Raw genomic sequence first — 23,097 nt, 5'->3', positions numbered from 1 at the left:
TAAATCCACAAAAAAAAGCAACGTTTCTGTTTCATGAGGTGTGCAACCAAGGGAAACTACACTACATAACTAAAAGTATGTGGACACCTGCTTGACGAACATCTCATTCCAAAATTATGGGCATTCATAAGGAGTTGGTCCCCTCCCTTTGCTGCTATAACAGCCTCCACTCTTCTGGGAAGGCTTTCCACTAGATGTTGGAACATTGTTGCGGGGATGTTGCTTCCATTCAGCCACAGGAGTAAGGTCGGGCACTGATGTGGGCGATTAGGCTTGGCTTGCAGTTGGTGTTCCAATTCATCCTAAAGTTGTTCAATGGGGTTGAGGTCAAGACTCTGCGAGATGGTGAAGCGTGATCCATCACACCAGAGAACGAGTTTTCACTGCTTTCGAGTCCAATGGCGGCGAGCTTTACACCACTCCAGTCGACGGTTGGCATTGTGCTAGTGATCTTAGGCTTGTGTGCGGCTGCTCAGCCATGGAAACCTATTTCCTGAAGCTCTCAACGAACAGTCCTTATGCTGACATTGCTTCCAGAGGCAGTTTGGAACTCAGTAGTGAGTGTTGCAACCGAGGACTAATGATTTTTATGCGCTTCAGCACTCTGCGATCCTGTTCTAAGAGCTTGTGTGGCCTACCACTTCTCGACTGAGCCGTTGTTGCTCCTAGATGTTTCACCTCACAATAACCACTTATAGTTGACCAGGGCAGCTCTACCAGGGAAGAAACTTGACGAACTGACTTGCTGGAAAGGTGGCATCCTATGACGCCACCACACTGAAAGTCACTGAGCTCTTCAGTAAGGCCATTCTACTGTCAATGTTTGTCTATGGAGATTGCATGGATGTGTGCTCAATTTTATACACCTGTCAGCCGAATCCACTAACTTGAAGGGGTGTCCACATACTTGTGTATATATAGTGTACGTAGATTTTAAGTGCCTATAATACTTTAAATAATGTGTTCCTTTAGTAGGAGTGAGTCTCAGAGCTCTTTCAGAAAGTCACCCCACTGAGGTTTTTCCTGGTCTTCTAGCCAGTGTGGGGGCCAGGTAGTTTTGACACTTGGTCTGTCCTTCATCATAGAGTAGTATGCTATCAGTTTGGGGTAACTCTCTGCTGACAGCCCAGAGCGAAAGGAGTAGGCAATGGTGGGGAAGACAAGGACATCAGCCAACGAGAAGGCTTTTCCTGCCAGGTAAGAGCCTGCCTCCATCTTCTGAAAGTATCCCTCCCACAGTTGAATTTCAATTGCAAGGTTATCTTTGTTCCTCTTGATAGCAGAGTCATGTCTCTCTCCCTGAGGGACATAATATTCATAGTAGACCACATCACTAAGTTTCTCGTAGAAGGTTTGGCCTTCAAACATGCGTTGGTACATCAGGGCCTGTTCAGCTAGACCCTCAGGGATCATCTGGGTCCCCTGGGACCTGAACTGGTTTTCCAAATACATGCATGCTCCATAGGACTCGTTCACTATGCAGTCCCCGTGTTTGAATGTAGGGAGCTGTGCCCGGGGGTTGAGTTCCATGACTATTGTAGATTTGTGCTCTTCTTTATCGAAGTCCAACAGCGTCTGGTTGTATCCCTGCAACATTTTCTCCTCCAGAGCGATCATAACCCGCCAGCACGGAACCGAGAAGGTGCACCAGAGAAGTGTCATGTTATTGGCCATGATTGTAGACACCGCGGAGAAAAAGGCGAGGAGTAGTCAACTTGGTAGTGTTGTTCAAGACGTTGGCAAGTTTCCAAATACATGGGCCCTGCGTGGCAGTTGGTGGTGACGTAGACGACACAGTTGTGAAACGTCATCAAACTGCTCCGGCGGTTTACTTTCATCCTCAAGTTTGCTCCGTTGACATGATTAGCTACGAAGTTCTTCTCTAAGTACACTTAACCTTGGTTTCTCCTGAATATAAACGAATCAACCAAAATGTACGCTCGCTTCTTAGCTTTGTGTAAAGTCAGTGTTATCCAGCTTCTGTTGTAACTCTAGTCCATCGCGCTACTACAACGAATTATCTAGCTTTGTCGCCTTCCATTGATCCTTTAGGAGATTCTTTCTCTATGTTTAGTGACTTGACTTATATATACTTTAGTAACCCACCAAAGTAAAGATGTTGTGCTGTACCGTGAGAACGTATTTATTTGTGCGCACGGTGTCGCGTTTTTCCAAAATAGTAGCTCTGGTCCATGCGTCAGATGGGAATGCAGATCCAACGCGTGAATTATAATAATAATAATATATGATAGGTCTAACCATAATGCCGTTTTTGCAAGAAACGTTTTGGAAACGAATCAATTACAAGTCTTTACATTTTATACACAGACCCTTTCCTCCCTCTCCATAGTCTTCCCTGGCTGTATCCTCAACCTAAGCAGGACCAATGGAGGTGTCCCATTCGATCAGGGAGCGCACCATAGCAGAGAACAGCCTAGTGATCCTTCTCCAGGGGCTTCAGGGGGAGGTGACCACCGTGGACCTGAGGGATGAAAGCACGGCGAGGGGGCGTGTGGTCAACGTGGACGCCTTCATGAACGTGCGTCTGGAGGAGGTGATTTTTTTGGTTGATTTTTGGGTAAAACAGATTTTTACATTTAGAAACAATAATGTTAAAGTACAAATAACTCCAGAGGATGACACAAGTGTTAAATACACGTTTTTCCAATGTTCACTCAATGTTCACAATTAGATTTTACGTGTTTATTTATTCTATGTGGATGCAGCAGCACATTCTTTAATTATCCAAGACGATTTTCCCCTTTGGTGACAATAAAGTATATCCTAATCCTTCCAATGTGGTCGACCACAGGTGCTGTACCGGGACCGCCGCGGACGGCTCAGTCAGCTGGCCGATCTGTTTATCACGGCCAGGAACGTGCGCTACGTCCACATTCCCGACCACGTGGACATCATGGAGACCATACAGACCCAGCTGACCAGGATCAGACGCGTTCGCAACTTTGCCAGCGATAAAGGCGGCAGGAAGGAGTATCAAAAGAAAAAGAACTGAACTTGGAAGGGTGGAGGACGTTGTGTTGGCCCCAAGGGGCTGACCTGAGTTTCAGCTCCTTGTCACTCATGGTCATCCCAAACTTGTGGCTTTACAATGTGCAATGGAGTTGGCAAGAGCACAAACAGATCTGGGACCAGGCTATACTGAATTGATAAAATAATTGAACTTGAAGAGTGGTATTCTCATCCACCAGTTGGCTTTCTCTCGGTCTATGTGGTTGGCTAGTAATTGAACCAGGGGACGAGGTTAGAAGGATGGAGGTTGTGTTGCCCCAAGGAGCCTTCCATCACCGCTCATTTCAAATTGTGCAATTTCTCCTTGTTTCATTAATGAAATTGTGACTCCAGAACAGAAGAATATGAATTTGAATTGATTCTCACAAGTTACATGTGTCATCCTTGAGTCTTTATGTTCATAATGCTAAATTTAACATTATAACTCACAGAGGGTGACAGGTTCTTCTCTAATCCAAGGAAAGAAAACAACTAAAGTTTAAGAATGTCACTTGTTGGCATTGTAAAGACTTTTCTTTGGTAAATAAAGACTATTCCTTTGGATGCTTAAGTGTTTTTGATTCTCATTTTGCTCCATCTCTTGTTGAAATACTTTGAATAAACATTCCTTTTTTAAAGAAATCATTGCATTTTCAGAAAACAAAACTAATTGAGTAATTCCAAGCCATGTAGTCTTAAGTGCTGTTTGGTAAGATGACAAGATGTGTGATTGCTATATTTTGTTGGTTAGATTGTCCTTTTGTCTTGGGGAAAACTGTTTTTGATATAGGCACAATGCAATTTGGTTTATTGTGAATCAATCAATCAGATGTATTCATAAAGCCCCTTTTTAAACCAGCAGATGTCACAGTGCTATACAGAAACCCAGCCTAAAATCCCAAACAGCAAGCATTTCAGATGTAAAAGCACGCCATGTAGGTTACGCCTATGTATACCATTATTTCATTACATATACCGTTCGTCCCTTCCTTGAAGTGATCACAGACGGTTGATCCTGTAAGCTATGTATTGGAGTCCTTGCTTTCATCTGTCCAACTGTGTTAGATCTGTACTTATGAATTCAAGGAAGCAAGGAAATGTTTTAATTGTATAGCATTTGAACAGGAACCAATACATACAGTACACTACAGTGAGGGTGTGTTTGTGTGGGGGCAGTGTTTTCTCTACTGGGCATGAACATGTCTGTGACTCAAATGGCACCCTATTCCCTATGTATTGCACTGAAGTGCAATATCCCTATGAGCTCTGGTGAAAAGTAGTGCACTATAAAGGGAATAGGGTGTCATTTGGAATGCAAACATGGCCAGGAGCCTCGGCTAGGATAGACCACAATGCCCATCTGTCTGAGGAACCAGCTCTCTGTCTCCCTCCCTACCGACAGGCCAGCCAGGGAAAATATTACTTATGATCAATACCAGTCTGGATGAGGGGAAAAAAACAGGGCTGTTTCCAAACTTTAGCTCTCCCAAACAGAACCCACTCATAAAAGCCTTTTGGTTTCACTCTTGAATTTGATTGATGGACTGGCAGTCACGGAACCAGGATGGAACTTCTTGGGGCAAATGACATAGAGAAACTAAGAGGAAGAAAGAAGTGTTTCCCTTGAAAATGGCTATCCTAAATGTTCCGATGGTGTTTGGGATTTAGAGGAATTTCTAAATGGGTATGTTATTTCTTAGCAGTGTCAGGAAGAGGACAGGTCTGACATAACACGTGTTGCCTGGAGAAGAAGATTAACGCTTTCTTTTCTGTATTGAAACTGCACTGTTGTATGCGGCGCATGTGACTAATACAATTTGATTTGAGTTTTGTTTGGGCTCGTTCCAAGGGGACGAGAGTTCTAGAAGCTAGTGAGTTTTAGGATTGTATAGAAATAAAAAGGAGATTGTTTATTATTGTTATTAATTACGAATGTGTTTTTTCTTGTTTTTAATTGTTGACAACCAGTAGACACTATGTTTATATTGGTGAAGGTGATGCATTGTAGTTGATTATAACGTAAAATGGAAGTTGTTTTCTGGTGGTGAGCAAACTTGTCCAACACAAATATAGGATATATTTGTTGTCTTAAAGGGGAAGGTGTTCCAGGCTTTGGTTTTTCCATTTATGTTTTGAGGTTGGACTTTAGCCGTCTAGCTCGTTAGCATGTAGGACGCACTGATCGGTGTCACCTCGTTAGTCAGTATGTATTACACCTGTGCTGGCTTGTCCATCTCGTTAGTGGGAAGGTGTTTTACCTGAGCTGGTCCAGGTTCTATTTAAGTGTGTCTGGCCTCTTAATATTTTAATCAATGGCATTTTCTTAGGGTGCTCATTTGTCTTCTCTTTGGTGTACTAAATATTTCTGTTTATTTTCATTGTTTTTTTCCTGTGAAGCCATTGTGTTGCATTCATGTCTGAAATGTGCTGTACAAATAAAGCTTGTTGTAGGTTCATGTTCTACAACATCCGCAGAGTACGACCCTGCCTCACACAGGAAGCGGCGCAGGTCCTAATCCAGGCACTTGTCATCTCCCGTCTGGATTACTGCAACTCGCTGTTGGCTGGGCTCCCTGCCTGTGCCATTAAACCCCTACAACTCATCCAGAACGCCGCAGCCCGTCTGGTGTTCAACCTTCCCAAGTTCTCTCACGTCACCCCGCTCCTCCGCTCTCTCCACTGGCTTCCAGTTGAAGCTCGCATCAGCTACAAGACCATGGTGCTTGCCTACGGAGCTGTGAGGGGAACGGCACCTCAGTACCTCCAGGCTCTGATCAGGCCCTACACCCAAACAAGGGCACTGCGTTCATCCACCTCTGGCCTGCTCGCCTCCCTACCACTGAGGAAGTACAGTTTCCGCTCAGCCCAGTCTAAACTGTTCGCTGCTCTGGCCCCCCAATGGTGGAACAAACTCCCTCACGACGCCAGGACAGCGGAGTCAATCACCACCTTCCGGAGACACCTGAAACCCCACCTCTTTAAGGAATACCTAGGATAGGATAAGTAATCCCCCCCCCCCCTTTAGGATTTAGATGCACTATTGTAAAGTGACTGTTCCACTGGATGTTCATAAGGTGAATGCACCAATTTGTAAGTCGCTCTGGATAAGAGCGTCTGCTAAATGACTTAAATGTAAATGTAAATGTAAGATTAACGCTTGAGTTCAGATAGTTTCACCATTACCAGTCAGTTACATGTATAGAGTGTACTACAAAGGGGAGGAGTTGAATTCACCTGGGGTCAATATGTTCCTACATAATGTAGTACATAGGGAAAGGGAAAGGGTGATACCTAGTCAGTTCAACTGAATACAACTGAAATGTGTCTTCCGCATTTAACCCAACCCCTCTGAATCAGAGAGGTGGGGGGCTGCCATAATCGACATCCACGCGTCTTCAGCGCCCAGGTAACAGTGGGTTAACTGCCTTGCTCTGACAGAACGACATATTTTTACCTTGGTCAGCTCGGGGATTCGATCCAGCAACCTTTCGGTTACCTGCCCAATGCTCTAACCACTAGATAAAGAATGTAGTTACACCACTGGATCTCAGGAATTTCCCTATGCCTTTCCATTATTGTTAGTCGGGGACCTGTGGTCTGAGCTGTGGTATGATTTTGGTTTTGAACCTTCTTTTTAAAAAACAAATGTTTTCTCTAAGACCAACCTTGAGAAACCTCTCAGTGACAACAACCACATAACTGCTTTTGAAAGCCACTGAACAGAACAGTTCTTTACAGAGTAATTCAAAATAAACATTTTGGTTGTGAAAGCCCCTTGGAATAATAAGAAACAATGGTTGTTTGCCTCATCCATCTGAAATATGTGGACAAACCACTATGGTTTACACAACAAACACAAAGGACCACATACACAAATTGTATTACTTTTATAGGGGTGTGAAACAGTTTATTTAAACCTTGCTAGGGGCATATTAATCCCTAAAACCATGTGCCTGTCTAAAATGGCACCCTATACCCTACACAGTGCACTACTTTTGACCAGGACCCATAGGGCTTATGTCAAAAGTAGTTCCCTATATAGGGAATAGGGTGCCATTTGGAATGTAACCCCTGAGATCACAACACAAAAAGTTTAATTAATCCCCAGTCAGTCCCTCCTTCCTGGGTTAACGCTGAGCAGAGCTTCCTCACTGTGGCATGGCCTAGAGCTGGAGATAGCCCACACACACAGAGGCCAAGTTAACAGGACACTGACTACAGCACAAGTATACCTCAGACTGAGTGTAAGTATGTATGTATGAAGATCTGTGGAATGCAACTAATGTTGTTTGGGGATTTTTGGTAAATGCTAATCAAGCTAATTTCTCTCTGTGTTTTTTGGAAAATGCTAATCAAGCTCATCTCTTGCTCTCCTCTCTCTCTTTTCTTTTCTCTCTCAACACCTCCCTTTTGACAGCCTCTCTTGGCCCAGGTTTGGTCGGTCCTCCCTCTCTCTGAGTAGAGGCGGTGGTGGTGGAGCACAGCTGATGTTGAGGAGAGAGGCATCATGTGTGAAGGCTGTTCTCTAACGGACTATATTCAGCTTTACAGAGAGGCCAGGTCAAGCACCCCTGAGCCTTGGATCTTTCCTCATCTTAACCAGCAGTATAACAGCCCGATGGGACTAACTGCTTCTACTCCTCTCCGCCTCTGAGATCCTCTGTGTTCTCCTCCACCACCTTCACAGCCTGTGGCAGTATTTGCTTTCCACAGAGATGGACAGCTGCTCAGTCTAGACTTAGAATCATTGTTGGATCTGTGGATTAACTGTGAAGCCACAAATTCAACTGACTTTATCAAGATTAAGGTGAGTGAGTGGTTTCAGTTCACTTGTGTTGTTGAATGGTGTTGTCACTATTTCTGTATGTAGGACCGACTGTTGATGTCCTCACAAGTGATAAGGATGTATTCACTTGCCTTTTCACATGTTATGTTTTCTATGGAAGAGACTGATTTCCTAACAATTTAGGAAAACACCTTGAGTTTACCTAAAAAAGTGATCCTGTACTCTGGAAGTAACAACATGACATGGAGGTTTATTAGTAGAGACTGTTATTAACTCTTATTCATGTCTGTACTTCATAATGCCACATCTAGAAAACTCTTAATAGGCACTGTAGCAGTAACAGAAGCAGAGACCCAAAATGCCTCTACATGCTCACTTAAACATGATCAGAGCAGTCGGTCTCCCAGCCTGCCACACATGTATGTTGTGAAAGACCATATGTGCTTTTGGCAGTTTTGTTGTCTCTATGTTTTTTTGTATTATGACAACAACCTTATCCATTAAAGTTACTGTGTTGTTGGATGATATCTGTTTAAAGGCACCAGTGACAAGATTAATACTTACGGGAAAATCTACGGCAACAGAGTGATTTTGAGATCTTAACAGAATGAAGGTTTGTGCTTTTGATGCCGTCATTCTGTTACCAAACTTTGCATCTGCACTGTTCTTCAAGTAAATGTGTTTTTGTCAAATTCTGTGGAATTTGTTCAAATTTGTCCTTGTACATAGTTGTATGGTTTGTTTAACTTTGCAGTCATTGGTTTTTGTTTGGCATACAAAAACCAATGTTACCGTAGAATTTCCCTTAGGTATTCAAAGGTTTAAAATGTCATCGTTTGAATCTGATTGATTTATCCAAGCAGGAAATGTGTAGGGCTGAAGGCAGAGGGTTTAATGAGGTATGTAAACACGCACGTCTACAGTTCATTTCAGGAGTTATTGAACTTGTCTGGTAGGTGTTAATGCTGTCTGTCTTAGAATTTGTTGACCAGAACTGTGTAACTTAAAGAGCCAACACCAGTTACCGCCGGTATGTAGCATGCAGATATTTTGAGACTGAGAGAAACTTTTATGACGGTAACATTTCTTGTTTGTTGTGATAAAGTTGTATGGTTGTTTGTGATAAAACTGCTTGGAGTGCATTGGTATACATGGCTACTCAAAGAGAGGGAGGGAGGGGAAGGAGAATGCACAGGGAGGAGAATGTGCTTGAAAGGGATTATATTTTGAGATGCCAAGAAGTAGACTATAAACACACAAAAAAGTACAAAAATGTGTCTGGTGCATTTTTTAAATGAAGAGAGCTTTTGTGCCTCTTTTAAAAAAAAGAGCCTTCCTAACCTTGATCCTTTTCAATCTGCCTGACTCATGGTGATGAAACACCATCCTGGTAATTTGTAGGATTTGGGAAATTAAAATCGAGGCCAAGCAAGGCCTAATTAAATGAAAATGTTGTTTGTCTTTAAATGAACTGCAAACAAAATTACTCACAGCACTTGTCATTAAAGTCTGAAAAAAAACTGAGGATGAAGTTGGTGAGCTATTTCCTTCCAAAAGTCAAATCAATTATCTAGCCAAGATAATAAGCGGAGAACCCCTGATGGGGCAAGGCGGCAAGTCCCACCATCTCCCAGTCTGTGGGCCAACAAAGCAGCAATGCTGCCAATTGCGGCCACCATTTAATTGGCAAAATGTACTTTGAGAGTGAACAGCGTCAGGGTCTGCTGCCAAGAGTCGGCGGGATAAAGATCAGGGTGGGAAAACACAGGGTCCTGATGGGCCTGATGATAGCTGGCATGATTTTAAACTCCCAGAGGAAAGACGCAGCGAAAGAGCAACAGTCTGCCAGTGCCTCAGCTGTTGTTGAATTGCATGCAGGCAATGAGGGAGGGAGCAATCAGTCAGCAGTCATTGGATTTCATCAACACTTTGTTGTCCTATTCCCTCTCCAGATTCACTCTCAACATCTGTAACACTGTATAGTGTTATTTGTCTTTTAGAGCTCTCCTTCCCTTTCACTTTGGCTCCTCCTCGAGGTGAGACTCCACACAGACAGACTGTTAGCATGCATGTGAAACACGTGTTTCTGTGGGAAAAGTGAACCCCCCACTCTGAGCACACAGGAAAGGAATAGCAGGGCCACTGCTACGGAAATACCAGAAATACGAAGTAATTAGTGGTTAAGCAAGCACACTGACTGACCCTGTGTTTATGGTGTCCTCTGTGGGGCACTAGGGACGTACTACCAGGAACACAATGTGTACATCCTAGTGACCTCTGACACCTCATTGAATTGTAGTGAGGATGGTTGGGTGGGAAATAGGTGGAGGCATTCTGTTACACTCTCTTCTAAGCCTTATGAGACTCCTAAGGGCCAGATAATGAGCTCAGGCAGTTAGACACTGAGTGCAGGCTGTCCAAAATGACAGTCCGTTCATCTCATTGGAAATGACACTGGCGTCATAGTAGAAGAGGAAATGTTGATTGTTTCCTGTTTGTGGGGGCAGTTCTGACGGTATGTTAATTATTTTTGAACTACAGGTCCTTGTATTGGAGACAGGCCCGGAACTGACACCATAGACACCTAGAGATGTGATGACCAGAGAAGTCGTCAAAACAGAAGAACTCGTAATATTGTTGGTGGATGGTGTCAACCAAACATAGGTCAAAATGGAACCAATTAGAAAAGACATGGAGCTGCTAAGTAACAGCATGGCGAGCTATGCTCACATCAAAGGTGAGACATCCGTGTTTGTTCTTCTTATAATTCTAGGATAAAGCAACCATTTATTCATTCTGATGCTTTAAGAAAGCTTTCCGAAAGATCTGTAACCTCTGAGTAGAACCACAATCCTTTCCAGGGACTTGTGTGTTCTGTTAGCTCTGGCTTGACACCCCTGTACCGGGAAAGTGTCTGCATGCTTGACCTCTCAAATATTGTGTAAAGTTCCTAATTTCCTGCACTCATATTACAGCCAAAGGAAAGTGGCTTATACAGTAAGACCAGTCAGGGGCCCTTTGTGAAGAGATTTGCCAAGACCTGATACCAAACAAGGCATTGTTAAAGTCAATTCACATGCTGTTGTATTTAGTTTAAAGAAATGAAGAATTGACTGAACCCCTGGCAATGTAGCTGATAGCATCAAAACCAACCTGATCTTGCAAGCACATACAATCTGTTTTCACAAGGCTATGTAAGTGAGTGATCTAAACTGTTTTTCCTAAACCCATCTAGCCAACCCAGAGAGCTTGGCTTTGTACTTCATGATGGGTGTGTGTTTTGGCCTGCTCCTGGCCCTGTGCCTCCTGGTCACCGGCATCGCCTGTAGCACACATCGTGGTCGCACCAAGAACACTCCCCACGCCCTAGAGAGGAGACAACTGAAGTCTAGTGAAGAAGATGAGGAACAGGAGAAAGTGGATGTGGAAGAAGGGGAGGAGGTTGAGATCCCTAAATTAACTATGGTGCCTATGAGCAACCTCAGCAGCCAATCAAATGATACTTTGAGGAGCGTGAACGTGTTTGCGTCGGCAGATGAGCTGGAGAGGGCGAGGCAACTGGAGGAGAGGGAACGCATCATCAGAGAAATCTGGAGAAACGGGCAGCCTGATATAATGGCGACTGGGACAGGGACCATCGGACGGGTACACTACCTCTAAAGGACCTAAAGTGACTCAATGACCCACTAACATTTTATTAACCCTGAACTTTATATACTTCAGACAGAGACTGTAGTGGACTTTACTGGGCAAGCACAGATTCACCTTCATCTTTTCATTCAATGTGTATTTTCAACGTTCTTCATTAATGTACGACCATGGCAAATGTGTTGCACAATACAATGTACGCTTTTATGTTTATACTTCAATGAGTATCCATATACATTTTTTATTTTGGTAATAAAAAGTAGAATTTCATGACCACTGGACATTCACACATTGATTTACAATGCAGACAGCTTAGAGAAACCACCAATATCACTGTCTTATGTATGTTAACATTTGCTTATCGACTTACATGGTTGTTAGGCTGCTCCACAAGGGTTGGAGCCCCAAGCTCCAACCCTCCATGTTAATCTTAGCCGGCTACAAGTCTTCCAACAGAATCCCCCATCCTTTAACCCCTCGTTAGCCACCATCTCTGACCAGTAACTTCCTGTTTTCCTTTCCACAGTCCCAGCAGTCTCTGTTACAGCAGCAGCAACACTATGGATGCATAAATGGCACCCTTACATGGTGCACTACTTTTGACCAAACTCCTAAATGATTCCATTTGGGATGTACACTCAATTTCCCTTTCCACACTCCCTGCAGCCTCTCTCTCTCTCGCTCTCTCTCCCGAAGAGGTTTTTCAGGACTTATGAAAAGGTCATTTGACCCCATGCAATATACCTGTTTTTGTTGCCCCAAATGGCACCCTATTTCCTACCAAGTGCACCACTTTTGACCATGGCCTCTGGTCAAAAGTAATGCACTATATAAGGAGTAGGGTGTCATTTTGGACATACCTGTGCTGTACATCTTACCAAGGCACTACTTCCCTTGTGCAAAATCCAGTGCATCCCAGCTATGTCCCAGGGGATCCTCTGTTTTTGGCTTCCCTGAGTGAGTTTTTCCCTCCAAACCCAAACTGTTCTTTGCTGAATGAAAAGGTTGCTTGTTATGACTGGAGTGTTCATGTCCAGTGCCAGTAAGTGTCCTGTTAATTTTACTACTTCAATTGGGGATTGTTACAACAGCCATATAAAAAAAAATCCCTGTATAGTGCACTACTTTTGACCAGGACCTTGGGCTCGGGTTAAGTGGTGCACTATGGGATAGGGTGCCATTTGGGCTGGCATTTATTCCTTGAATTTTGCTTGAGTGAGTGACCCGTGTTTGCTTTTGAGGTTATGTAACTTCAGTCTGCACTAGTGATGGATGGGTTATTAGCAATTGCAGGTGAACAAACAGCTGACCCGCGCACAACTAGTCTGCAGTCGCATATCGAGTATGTGCTCATTACCAAATTCCACAGCTAAATTCCTGCAGTCCTTATCAAATTGTCCTAAGCAGGCACTCATGTCTAAAATTAGTTAGACATGTTGCAATATATCTTGTCAAGTCCAAAGAATTGCAATATAACAAATACCGTGGATGTGTACAACTTTTAGAGCTAATTACTTTCCATTAGGCATTTGATAAGAATGTTGAAAACTCTGAACTTTAAATGAGTGCAGAAGGAAAAGGCAAGTAGTACATGACAAAACAATTCAAGTGAACCAGAGAAAATATTTATAGAAAATTAATGACAAGTACTTAAAATCTCTGAGAGAACAGTAGAAAAGATGTCAGCTTCTGTTTCGAGTAAGAGCGTAAAAACAAAGAATAGAGTCCTACAGTTACAGTATGCTCAACACATACAGTATGGACACAATGTGGTCTAGGGGTAGACTGCACAAAGCAGCAGTCTTGCACTGTTGCTGACTAAACCTGCTCCTCGACATCTACTCACCTGTATTCGTGCTCCACCAACAAGTATAGTTTGACAGTATGTATTTGCCACATACAGGGAAAAGTTATACTTATGTCATCTTGTGCCATAACCTCAATAGTATAGGTTTACCTTTTGATGTACAACATTACAGAAGAACAAAAAATGATGAAGCCCACAAACTGCTATTCTAGACTGAACAAAAATATAAAAACGCAACAATTTCACTTATTTTACTGAGTTTCAGTTCATAAGGAAATCAGTCAATTGAAATAATTTCATTGAGCCCTAATCTATGTATTTCACATGGCTGGGCAGGTGCGCAGCCATAGGTGGGCTTAGGCCCACCCACTGGGGAACCAGGCCCAGCCAATCAGACTGAGTCTTTCCCCACAAAATGGCTTTATTACAGACAGAACTACTCCTCAGTTTCTTCAGCTGTCCAGGTGGCTGGTCTCAGATGATCCCGCAGGTGAAGAAACCGGATGTGGAGGTCCAGGGCCGGCATGGTTACACGTAGTCTGCTGTTGTGAGGCCTGTTGGACGTACTGGCAAATTCTGTAAAACGACGTTGGAGCGGCTTATGGTAGAGAAATGAACATTACATTCACTGGCAACAGCTCTGGTGGACATTCCTGCAGTCAGCATGACAATTGTACACTCCCTCAAAACTTGAGACATGTTGTGACCTTTTATAGTCCACAGCACAAGGGGCACCTGTGTAATGATCATGCTGTTTAATCAGCTTCTTGATATGTCACATGTCAGGTGGATGGATTATCTTGGCAAAGGACCAATGTTGACTAACAGGGTTGTAAATAAATGTATGCACAAAATGAGAGAAATAAGCTTTTGTACGTATGGAAAATTGTGATCTTTTATTTCAGCTCATGAAACATGGGACCAACACATTACATGTTGCGTTTATATTTTTGTTCAGTATATTTAAAACATTTAAACTCCCAATATAAAAGTCCTCAATATCAATAATTTTGTTCATTACATAACTACTTATTTTTCCTATAATTATATTCATAAAAAAATCTAAATAGTGATTTACCTAAAATTATATGACACAGACACAAACATCCACCTGCTATTTGTCAGCTGTGAAACAAAATATTTTTTTTTGTAGCAGACCTTTCATTTTACACAGTGAAAGTCCTCTTGATGCTTAAAAACAGGAAGTATCAATGGGAACAAACCACACAGAAACAAGCTCAACTCCGCAACAAGTAGAAGACCAGAAGTATTGGTGGTAATGAGAATGCTTATGTAGGATGGAGAATTCTCAAGGTGGCAGGACATACTGGTATGTGAGCAATAGCTGGGACGATAAACCAAAATTTAAATCGCAGGTATTTTGCTGATATCGTTCAATACGATAAGTAGCCTATAGTAGAGAAATGTGAACCTTTAAATAAAGTTTGCTAATATGGGTGATTGTTAATTGGATAATTGATGGCTACAACCATCAAACTAGTAGTAGTTGAAAGTATCATTTAAAAAAAAGAATTAACATAGTTAATTGTTAGAAATTTATCGTTCTCGCATCAATTCAGGCAATTTATCGTGATATGGATTTTTGTCCACATCGCCCAGTTCTAGTATGAGCCCAGTACCCACAGTAAAGATTGGACTCTAACCGTACCACCCCATGGGACCAAAGTGTCATGCAAAACACCATCAAAAACCTAGCACTGCCCAAAACAACTGTTTAGCTAAAGGCTTGCTTTAGCTAGTACAGCAGAAAAGCTGTACGACGAAAGTATAAGAGCAATACATATCACTATGAATATCAATTTTAAGGCACAAATCCATTTGTCATTTTTATGTCTTGAGGAAAGTTACTTTGCTTTAAATCAACGTAGCTACAATAACGTAACCATTTCAGAGGACCCGGAGGGGTGTACTACAAAGCAAGATCAATGAGTTAGCCAACCAGAAATAACTACAGATATTCTGGTTCATTAAGAAAGCTGAACTTACAAATGCATTTTTGGTTGTTGAGTCAATTAGACCATGCCTATTTCAATCTGGGCATGGTCTAATTGACTGCAAAAATAAATAACTTTCTCATTTCATAATATTTACTGTAGGCAAGTTAGCTTACCAACTCCTTTATCCTGTTTGTAGTATATCCCACAGGAGACGATCGGAAACCAGTCTGCTATTGTTCATAACAAACAAGCAAATACAGATAAAAAGACAAACAAAGCACATCTTTACATATCAAACACCCAGAAACAAATACAAATTACTGGTAGTAATTAAAAATAAAATAAAAAGTAGCTTGCCCCTTCATTCAAGTTAAATTAAAACATTTTCTCCCATATAACCCTTACTGAAAGTGGCTTGAGTCAACGATAGGAAAACAACCGTGTACATTCTGATGCTGTGACTGACTAGGTGCAGGGCAGGTAGCCAGAGTTTAGACTCTTCAAGCTTACACAGAGATGACGGCAGATAATCAGATGACCTCAAACAGATGAACAGAAAGCTCTGGAGGAAGGAAGAGGAGGGTCTACTACAGCTTGGAAGCTGAGGGATCTCCGGACTGGATGTTGTCTTTATGGTCCATCTCTGTGTGGTGCTCCTCCCCATGCTCGCCCCCCTCCTCCCCATCCCCCTGGAACTTGTCATGAGTCCACTTGTTGGGGCTGCTGCCGCCCTTGCGGTAGATGAAGCGTCCCCTGCTGCGGGGGAAGGCCCCTCTGCCACGGCTCTCCAGCCACGTCTTCTCTCCCTCTCTGTCATCATGCTGCCAAATAAGTAAACAGTCAGATCAGTGAAAAGGATTCCAAGACAACATCAGCAAACTAAAATGCATTAATGTACATTATTAAAACCGAGATCCACATTGGTGTAACAGTGCCACTGGTCGCCCCAAGCACATTTGTTTTTGTTTTCTTTTGAAACGGGGCAGAGGAGCATTCTACATCATGGTAAAAAAATATCATAGAACATACTCTGCTGTTCTATCGCGTGTGCAATGCTGTCCGAGGGAAAACTACATCTTTGTTGTAATATCGCAAACAGACGTGGCAGTTTCACCGCTACCGATTCCAGATTTAACATGCGTACATCTTGTATTAATGTCACTAAGAGCAAAGATGATCACCTATCACAATATGAAAACAGAATCAAGACCATGTTTTCATATTCTAATCTGGGAAAAACAGAACCAAAATCAGCTTTGAATGTTAGGAGAGACTATTTGGATTCAAATCCACCAGGGATATTGTGCAGAGTGCTCACAAAAAAAAGTAATTATGGTATACTCAAATAAAGAGTAAGTGCTGAAACTTACAAAGTAATATTTCCTACTCTTAGGAGTGTACTCTGGGTCCCACTCCTCGTCTGGCGGGCGCTCTGGGGGGGCGTTGCTCATATTAGGAGGGGGGTTGCTGTTGTTGTTTCCTTGGTAATTGCCCCTGTTCCAGCCCCTTCCACCTCCTCTCACTCTGGGGAGCTGAAACCAAAACAAACAGGGTCAGACTGGGGGTGTAGAGTGAAGTTGCCCATAAACACTGATCTAGCATTTCCCCTATTAATGGCTAAGGTTAGGATTGAGGGAGGGGAAGCTGATCCTAGATATGTACCTAGGAGAAACTTAGTCTGAGCACAATCAACTATTATAATTTCCAATATTCACAGGGCTTGGACTGAGGGCTTGGACCTGAATAAAAAAATGATAGCTGCAGGAAAGCAGTCCTGATGTAAAGATCAAATACATCAGAGATGGAGAGCGAAAGCGCGAGTAAGCGGGATGAGAACACCAGGGGCTCTCAGTCGGCTGTGGAGAGAAGGAGGAGTCAGGCTTCTACATTGAGTATTGTGTTTCTGAATGTCACATGAGTATTACTTTACCTTTAGTAATCAGGTATGGATTAAGTGTGAAATAGAATCATCATCCTCCTCATTTTCCTTATCATCATCATCATTAGGAGGAAGGAACAGAGCAGAGAAGCACAGTCTATAGCGAAGTTATAAAGATAGAAAATTACAAGACAATCAAAGTCATTCCATAGTGCACTCCAGTCCATACAGTAGGCTGGCTAGGTGAAACAGTAGAATACGTCACACAGAGAGCAGAACTTACAAATCCTCCTCCACGTCCTCGGCCCCTATCCATGTGGCCCTCGAAATCCCGGGGGGGACCCCTCTCCATATGGCCCTCATAATCCCGGGAGAGACCCCTATCCATGGGGCCTCCGTAGTCCCGGGGCCCGAAGCGAGGTTTATTGTAGCCTTGGTCCATGTGCTCCATCTCCTCCCCCATCATGTGGTCTTTACCTCTGAACCCTCCTCTGAAGGGAGAGGGAGAGGAGGAGGAAGAGGAGGAGGATGGAGAGCGATCACGCTTCTTCTTGTTTTTTCTGTGAGCGAGAGGGGTAAAAAGGGGAAATTACAAACTAGACTCCATTTTAACTGAATCTATATTTTAAGTGCTGAACATGAAATCGCAAAGAAACCTTGGGGTGGAGAAAATGACATGCATATAGTTTATATAACCACATTCCAATGAAAGAAAATTCAGGGATGGAGGAGACTATGGGGAGGTGATTTTAAAGTAAACTGTAATAAGCCTACTTGGATTTCTTGTGGTGTTTGGCGGATCTCTCTGAGGACCTCTCTTGGCTGGGTCCTCGGGAGCCTCCGGAGCCCTTGCCCCCGTCCCGTTTATGCTGCCCAGGCTCCTTCCCAGAAAACCTTTTACGGCGCTCTATATCCAGACGCAGGTCCATTGGGTCACCTTTAGGTTTTTTACCCTGATCCTGTGGAGATATGGAAGTGCGGTCTATGTTATTTGCCACTTCCGATACCACAACTTAGAAGTGGGCAACATAATGAAGTAATGATGCCTTTCCATTTCATGGGTTGCACGTTTCGTCACAATATTGTTTTGAACATTCATTTTAGGACTGGTGCCCAACTGAGCATTCTATTCAATGCATTGTCAATGAGCGCGGATGGAGATATATTAAAAAGTGCATTACAGTGTCTTGGAAATACAATCACATTTCAAAAGGAGGAAAATAATTAGAAGAAAATGGTCATCATTGTGATGTCGCCAGATTGACTTTAGATGCAGTATAACATTAGCTAGCTAGCTAAGATTGAGGGAAGACCAACAGTTTTTAGCAGGCTAACATTAGCATTGCTAGCTATTTTTGAGAAACTTTGCAAGATAATGACATTTCCATCTGTCTAAAGTAAATTTGACCGCATGATAATGCTGGCAAAGTTGCTGCCTAAAAAATATTTTCCTACTTTAGCAATGTCAAATTTCCAGGCCACTATCGTATAATTTAAACAAAACAGTCATTAGCCTCCGTTCAGAATGACTGGGCTTATCACGAGGGCATCTTGAGAACGTTCATAACAATGGCATGGCGTGACAGTGACTGAGGTGCAACCTATGAATATATATCAAAGATTAAGTAAAAAATAAATAAAAAATACATGCAGTGAAATAAGGAAGCTGTGTGTTTGTAGTATTGCACCCCATCTGCTGGTGATTGCACAATAAATGCATCCCTCCAGAGAGCCAAGGCCATCTTGAAATGTTTTCTTCCAAATAACTTAAGCTCTATGTCAAAGTATTTTGAATTGATGTACTCAAGTAAACAGATCAATCACGTGTGTTAATGTAATCTTAGTTCATTTTCTAAGGCTTTATTAAACGGAGTAACTTGGCCAAGTAACATACATTCACATCAACAGACATATACGCACTCATGGGAAACAGGAGCATGCTTTTAAGACATCCTTCAAAAACAAAATGATTTTACTGAACTTGAAAACATGTTGCTTGTTTGAGGAGAAATACTTACGATGGCATTGCTTAGGGTCCCATGAGAGGCTTGGACACAGCATCTTAAGTCACCTCCTTTTAGCTTTTTCTTGGGTACGTACATACCCGCTCAATAACCATATCTCATAGGCTGGGGGGCTCGCTTGGGATTACAATACACAAATTGGGCTCTTTTGATTTAGACTTATGCATCTCCTTTAAAAGAAAAGCACAAGCTGAACACTGCTGCTTTGGATCGTCTCAATCACCTTATATTTTTACATCAAATGTCAAAAAGGCCGGTCACCTTGTAGCTGCAGTCCTCCAGCTCATCCAGCAGGTGAGAGTGTCTCTTAAACGCACTGGGGGAGACATCGATTCTCCTGGAGGAGAACACAAAAGGAAAAGGCACAAGGTGAGTTGGATATGGCTTCATCAAAGCATGTACTTAACACACTATAGTGTCAAAGTATTTGAGAGTATTTCATTTGTTGAACACACAACTTTGCAGCTATACTGAACGCTTAACGTAAACTCATAGCAATCTGAAAAGAAGGCAACCAATACTGGCTGACACTGTTATGAGAAAGACTGCCTTACCTATGGATTTCTGGACTCTTCCTTGGCTTCATCAATTCCATCTCAGCAGCTTTTCTTTGGTACATGGCAAATCGCTCACTTAAAGTCATGCCTGAAGAGCTGAAATGTTGGGCTGCAAATGGAGGACAGATACAATATCTATATAGTCTTTCTAGTCAATGGACATCTCTAACAGATTAGACCGGGTAAGAGATCCATTTCACCAGCCACGTTGGCGGGTGTTCAGGGCTCCACAGTGCAAACATTTCACGTGCCTTTGTGAATAAATAAAAGTATAACCACATTTATAGTAAAAATCGCACAAAGTAAAAGAACTACAAATCCTATATAGCCCATTCCACCTTGTGCTGCAACACTACCTGGCTGAACTGAGTGAAAGATTCATTTTTAGAAACGCTGCATACAGGCATGATAGTTTACTTTAAGGCGAAAGTCTACTGAATTTAGACTTTGTCCTTGTTTCTTGGCTATTTACATTGTTTTGTTCACAAGCTAGGTTGTTTTTCTATGTATGAGTTTCAACTGCTAAGGAAGAGAAGATATAACGCTCCTACCAAAAATGTTTATAGCTAACCCAAGATAGTGTCATTTTAGCAGAAAATATATATTTTGGCTGGTAAATAATCTGAGTGGCTGGTAAATCCTACAAAGAGACAAGTGATTGAACAGTCCATGGAACTAGTGAATATTTCAAAGCTAAACCCCACTGCTGTCCTTGTTGTGTCTGTGGCTTCATAGACAGCACTTTATGGTCCCCAATAACAGACCTTACCTTTGATGTAGTGCACAATGGTGACAATGTGCTGCGCAAAAAGCTCAGAGGGGCTGCGTCTGAGCTGAGCTGCCTGAATATGCTGGAAGATGGAACGGAACTCTCCGTGATCTTTCTTAGCGGGATGCACCAGATCCCTGGACATACCACGCTCCTTGGTCAGACCTCCAGATGAGGAGCTGAGAAAGAGAGACCAGGTGGATCAAGCAGATACAAAAATGTTTTGTTCAAGACCATGATGAGTTCCATAACATTTTTAACTTTCAGGTAGATCAAAAACTATCCTGTGTTAAATTATATTTTCAGAAAACATTAACCCTCCAAGTAGTCTGTTGATGAACAATAATGGTAATGCTGCTTACCTGGGCATCTTGTCAAAAGAGTTGATACTAAGCTCAAAATCATCCCTCTTTCCAGAGGGCCTGGGTAGGGGTGAGTCCACCCTAGAGATGGGGAATAGGGCCAGGGGCCTGTCCTTCTCCCTGCTACCTGAACCCCTAAGGGCCACGGTTGCTATGGCTGGGGACGTACTGCTCTTCTCCTTGTCTTTCTTCTCCTTCTTCTTGGACTTCTCTTCTTTCTTGGAGGCCTGCTTGCGGCTGCGGTAGAGCTCCTCCTCCATGTGCTCCAGGTCTTCCACCACATCTTCGGCCGTGTCTCTCAGTCTCTCCTCGTCCTTCCCTGGGGGGTAGTAATGGGGTTCGTCTTCCCACTTCCCAAACACGTCCCGTGTTGTCAGGGTGGCTCCTTTGGGCTTGGCCTCCTCTTCTGCCTCCCTCTCCCTCTCTCTCCCTGCAGCCTGAGACTTGAGGAAGGCCTCTTCAGCTTTGTCCAGGAAGGGCAGGGACTTATCGGCCTTGGAGCTGAAGGAACCTGCTGTTATGTTTAAGAGGCCACTGCTAGTCCTGCTCTTGCCTTTCTCTCTGCCGTCTCCGTCCGTGGTGCTTTGGTCCCTGTCCCGGCCATTCTCCCACTCTGCCGCCGCCTGCTGCTTTTTGCTCTTGTTTTCTGCCAAGAACCTGGACAATCAGACAGAGAAGTAAATGGACATTTACAACATGTTATACAAAGAAGAATGTCTAGTTGTGTTACAGAATCCCAGTTTTGTAACAGGGCACTGATTAAATGTGAATGCTTTTCGTCACAAGGGGTACAAATATTGGATTAATCAACAAACAAGACAGCACAACCATAGAGGTGACAACACCACAGAATGACATGTAACACTTACAATAGCATAGGTCTGGTATTGAAATAATTATACTTAATCTCCACCTCCAAAATTAGGGGGATTTCATACAACTGAACCTACTTTCAATGCATAGCAGAGGACAACAGCCAGCGACTTTTTAATTGTTGTCACTTGCATTTGAAATGAGAAGAGGACTGCCATTGATTATGGCATACAGTTTTAGCTGTATTCTTCCAAGGATCTTTGTAGCTGAGCACAGACTGAACAATTTTAAAAGAATAATTACAATCACAAACTGGGATGAGGAAAACTCAACTTAAAGAAAATAAAACAAAACAGGTATGATGAAAGACAAATGTAGCAGAATATAATGGGAAATATGGAACATACTTTTTGAAAGCAGAGGAAATGGCACTCTTATCGTCTGCCCTGGTGGGATCCTCCTTGCCAAGGAAGCCAAACCCGCTGAAGGAGGCGGTTGGCCCGGCCTTGGTGGAGCCCGGTGGGCTGTTGGTGGAGGGAGCACTGCCAGTGCTGCCGATAGTTCTCCACAACGGCCCTTTGGGTTCTGATTTTCCCTGGTTGGCACCAACAGCAGGACTGCTGCGTTTGGGGCTGGTGTCATAGTCACTCAGACCCTGCCATTTCCCAGCAGAATCCTTATCAAGAGTACTGGCCTCTCCCCCCTGTCCTTCTGCCTGCTCCCCAGCCCCTCCTCCGCTCTCCCCCTTGGCCTCTGCTGGCGTAGGCCTGTCCTTTACATCCTTGGAGCCGGGCTTCCCCGAGCTAGGGCTGCTGCGGCGTTGCCGCGGGGATGAGGAGCGGGAGCGAGACGAGCTGTGGCGCCCCCGAGACCACCGAGAACCCCTGGAGGACGAGCGGTCAGAGTATCGAGACCGTGAGTGGCTGCGGCTGCCCGAGCGTTTCCTAGGAGTGCGGGAGCGGCCTCTCCTGGGGCTATGCGGACCGTGGTGATCCTGGTCGCGGTGTGGCCCGTCCCGGTGGCCACCCCCCCGCCAGTTGTTGGCTCTGTAGCCATAGCTGTTCCCTCCTCTCTGGTAACCACGGCGAGGGTAGAAACCCCGGGTTCTACCGCGGAAGTAGAAGGGTCTGCGGAAGCCGCGGTTGTAGCCTCTCTGGTAACCCTGGTAACCCTGGTTGTTCTGATAGTCTCTGGTGGGATAGTTCCTGCCGTGGGACGGAGAGTGAGATCTGGAGCGGGAGCGAGACCTGGAACTAGGAGAAGAGAAGAAAACAGAAGAGGAGGAAGAGGTATGTTAAAAGATACTGTGTGGTCAATGCCCATACAAGTTTCAGGAGGTAGCCTAAAACATTGTAAACCATAAACACATGTTGAGATCCAGTCTGGTGTATTCAGACAGAGAGGAAAAGTGTTGTTTCGCCAGCCTGCACTTTGCCAACTCCGGTGTGCGTTTGCCCGTCACCAGACAATTCACTCACAGAAAAC

The 23,097-nt window shown here is 43.5% G+C and overlaps 4 protein-coding genes across 14 annotated transcripts in view; 2 read left to right on the top strand and 2 right to left on the bottom strand.

Annotated features, from left to right (window-relative positions):
* Window positions 1-232: 232 nt before the first annotated feature.
* LOC124043306 (glutathione S-transferase A-like) lies at window positions 233-2,377 on the bottom strand. Its single transcript, XM_046361777.1, has one exon. The coding sequence runs from the start codon at window positions 1,672-1,674 to the stop codon at window positions 985-987; it is 690 nt and encodes a 229-aa protein (XP_046217733.1). The 5' UTR covers window positions 1,675-2,377; the 3' UTR covers window positions 233-984.
* lsm10 (LSM10, U7 small nuclear RNA associated) lies at window positions 1,795-3,574 on the top strand. Of its 5 annotated transcripts, none has more exons than XM_046361782.1 (3): window positions 1,795-1,886; window positions 2,351-2,554; window positions 2,813-3,574. In XM_046361782.1, exons 2-3 carry the CDS (start codon window positions 2,387-2,389, stop codon window positions 3,011-3,013), a joined length of 369 nt encoding a protein of 122 aa, XP_046217738.1. In that variant the 5' UTR covers window positions 1,795-1,886; window positions 2,351-2,386; the 3' UTR covers window positions 3,014-3,574. The 5 variants fall into 5 exon arrangements, with proteins under 5 accessions (XP_046217738.1, XP_046217739.1, XP_046217735.1 ...); XM_046361783.1 differs by having other exon boundaries at window positions 1,799-1,934; window positions 2,351-2,539; XM_046361779.1 differs by having other exon boundaries at window positions 1,799-1,934.
* Window positions 3,575-7,453: 3,879 nt separating this feature from the next.
* Window positions 7,454-11,713, top strand: LOC124043305 (protein eva-1 homolog B-like). Its single transcript, XM_046361776.1, has 3 exons — window positions 7,454-7,816; window positions 10,337-10,532; window positions 11,031-11,713. Exons 2-3 carry the CDS (start codon window positions 10,466-10,468, stop codon window positions 11,453-11,455), a joined length of 492 nt encoding a protein of 163 aa, XP_046217732.1. The 5' UTR covers window positions 7,454-7,816; window positions 10,337-10,465; the 3' UTR covers window positions 11,456-11,713.
* A 1,339-nt stretch (window positions 11,714-13,052) lies between these two features.
* The window catches only part of thrap3b (thyroid hormone receptor associated protein 3b), a 39,515-nt gene continuing 29,470 nt past the window's right edge, over window positions 13,053-23,097 (bottom strand). For 5 of the 7 annotated variants that reach the window (XM_046361762.1, XM_046361764.1, XM_046361761.1 and 2 more), the window contains 9 exons: window positions 22,020-22,865; window positions 20,800-21,456; window positions 20,438-20,616; window positions 19,666-19,777; window positions 19,373-19,448; window positions 17,862-18,046; window positions 17,371-17,647; window positions 16,579-16,740; window positions 13,053-16,029 (listed from right to left, as the gene is read on the bottom strand). In XM_046361762.1, coding sequence (XP_046217718.1) covers window positions 15,796-16,029; window positions 16,579-16,740; window positions 17,371-17,647; window positions 17,862-18,046; window positions 19,373-19,448; window positions 19,666-19,777; window positions 20,438-20,616; window positions 20,800-21,456; window positions 22,020-22,865 — 2,728 coding nt within the window. In that variant the 3' untranslated portion in view covers window positions 13,053-15,795. Of the gene's footprint in view, window positions 16,030-16,578; window positions 16,741-17,138; window positions 17,245-17,370; window positions 17,648-17,861; window positions 18,047-19,372; window positions 19,449-19,665; window positions 19,778-20,437; window positions 20,617-20,799; window positions 21,457-22,019; window positions 22,866-23,097 lie in introns of those variants that run through there. The other 2 variants (XM_046361760.1, XR_006840296.1) reach the window with 2 other exon arrangements.

The sequence above is a fragment of the Oncorhynchus gorbuscha genome, linkage group LG09, assembly GCF_021184085.1.
Source record: "Oncorhynchus gorbuscha isolate QuinsamMale2020 ecotype Even-year linkage group LG09, OgorEven_v1.0, whole genome shotgun sequence".
Classification (NCBI taxonomy): Eukaryota; Metazoa; Chordata; class Actinopteri; order Salmoniformes; family Salmonidae; genus Oncorhynchus; species Oncorhynchus gorbuscha.
This window is presented reverse-complemented; position numbering and strand designations above follow the sequence as displayed.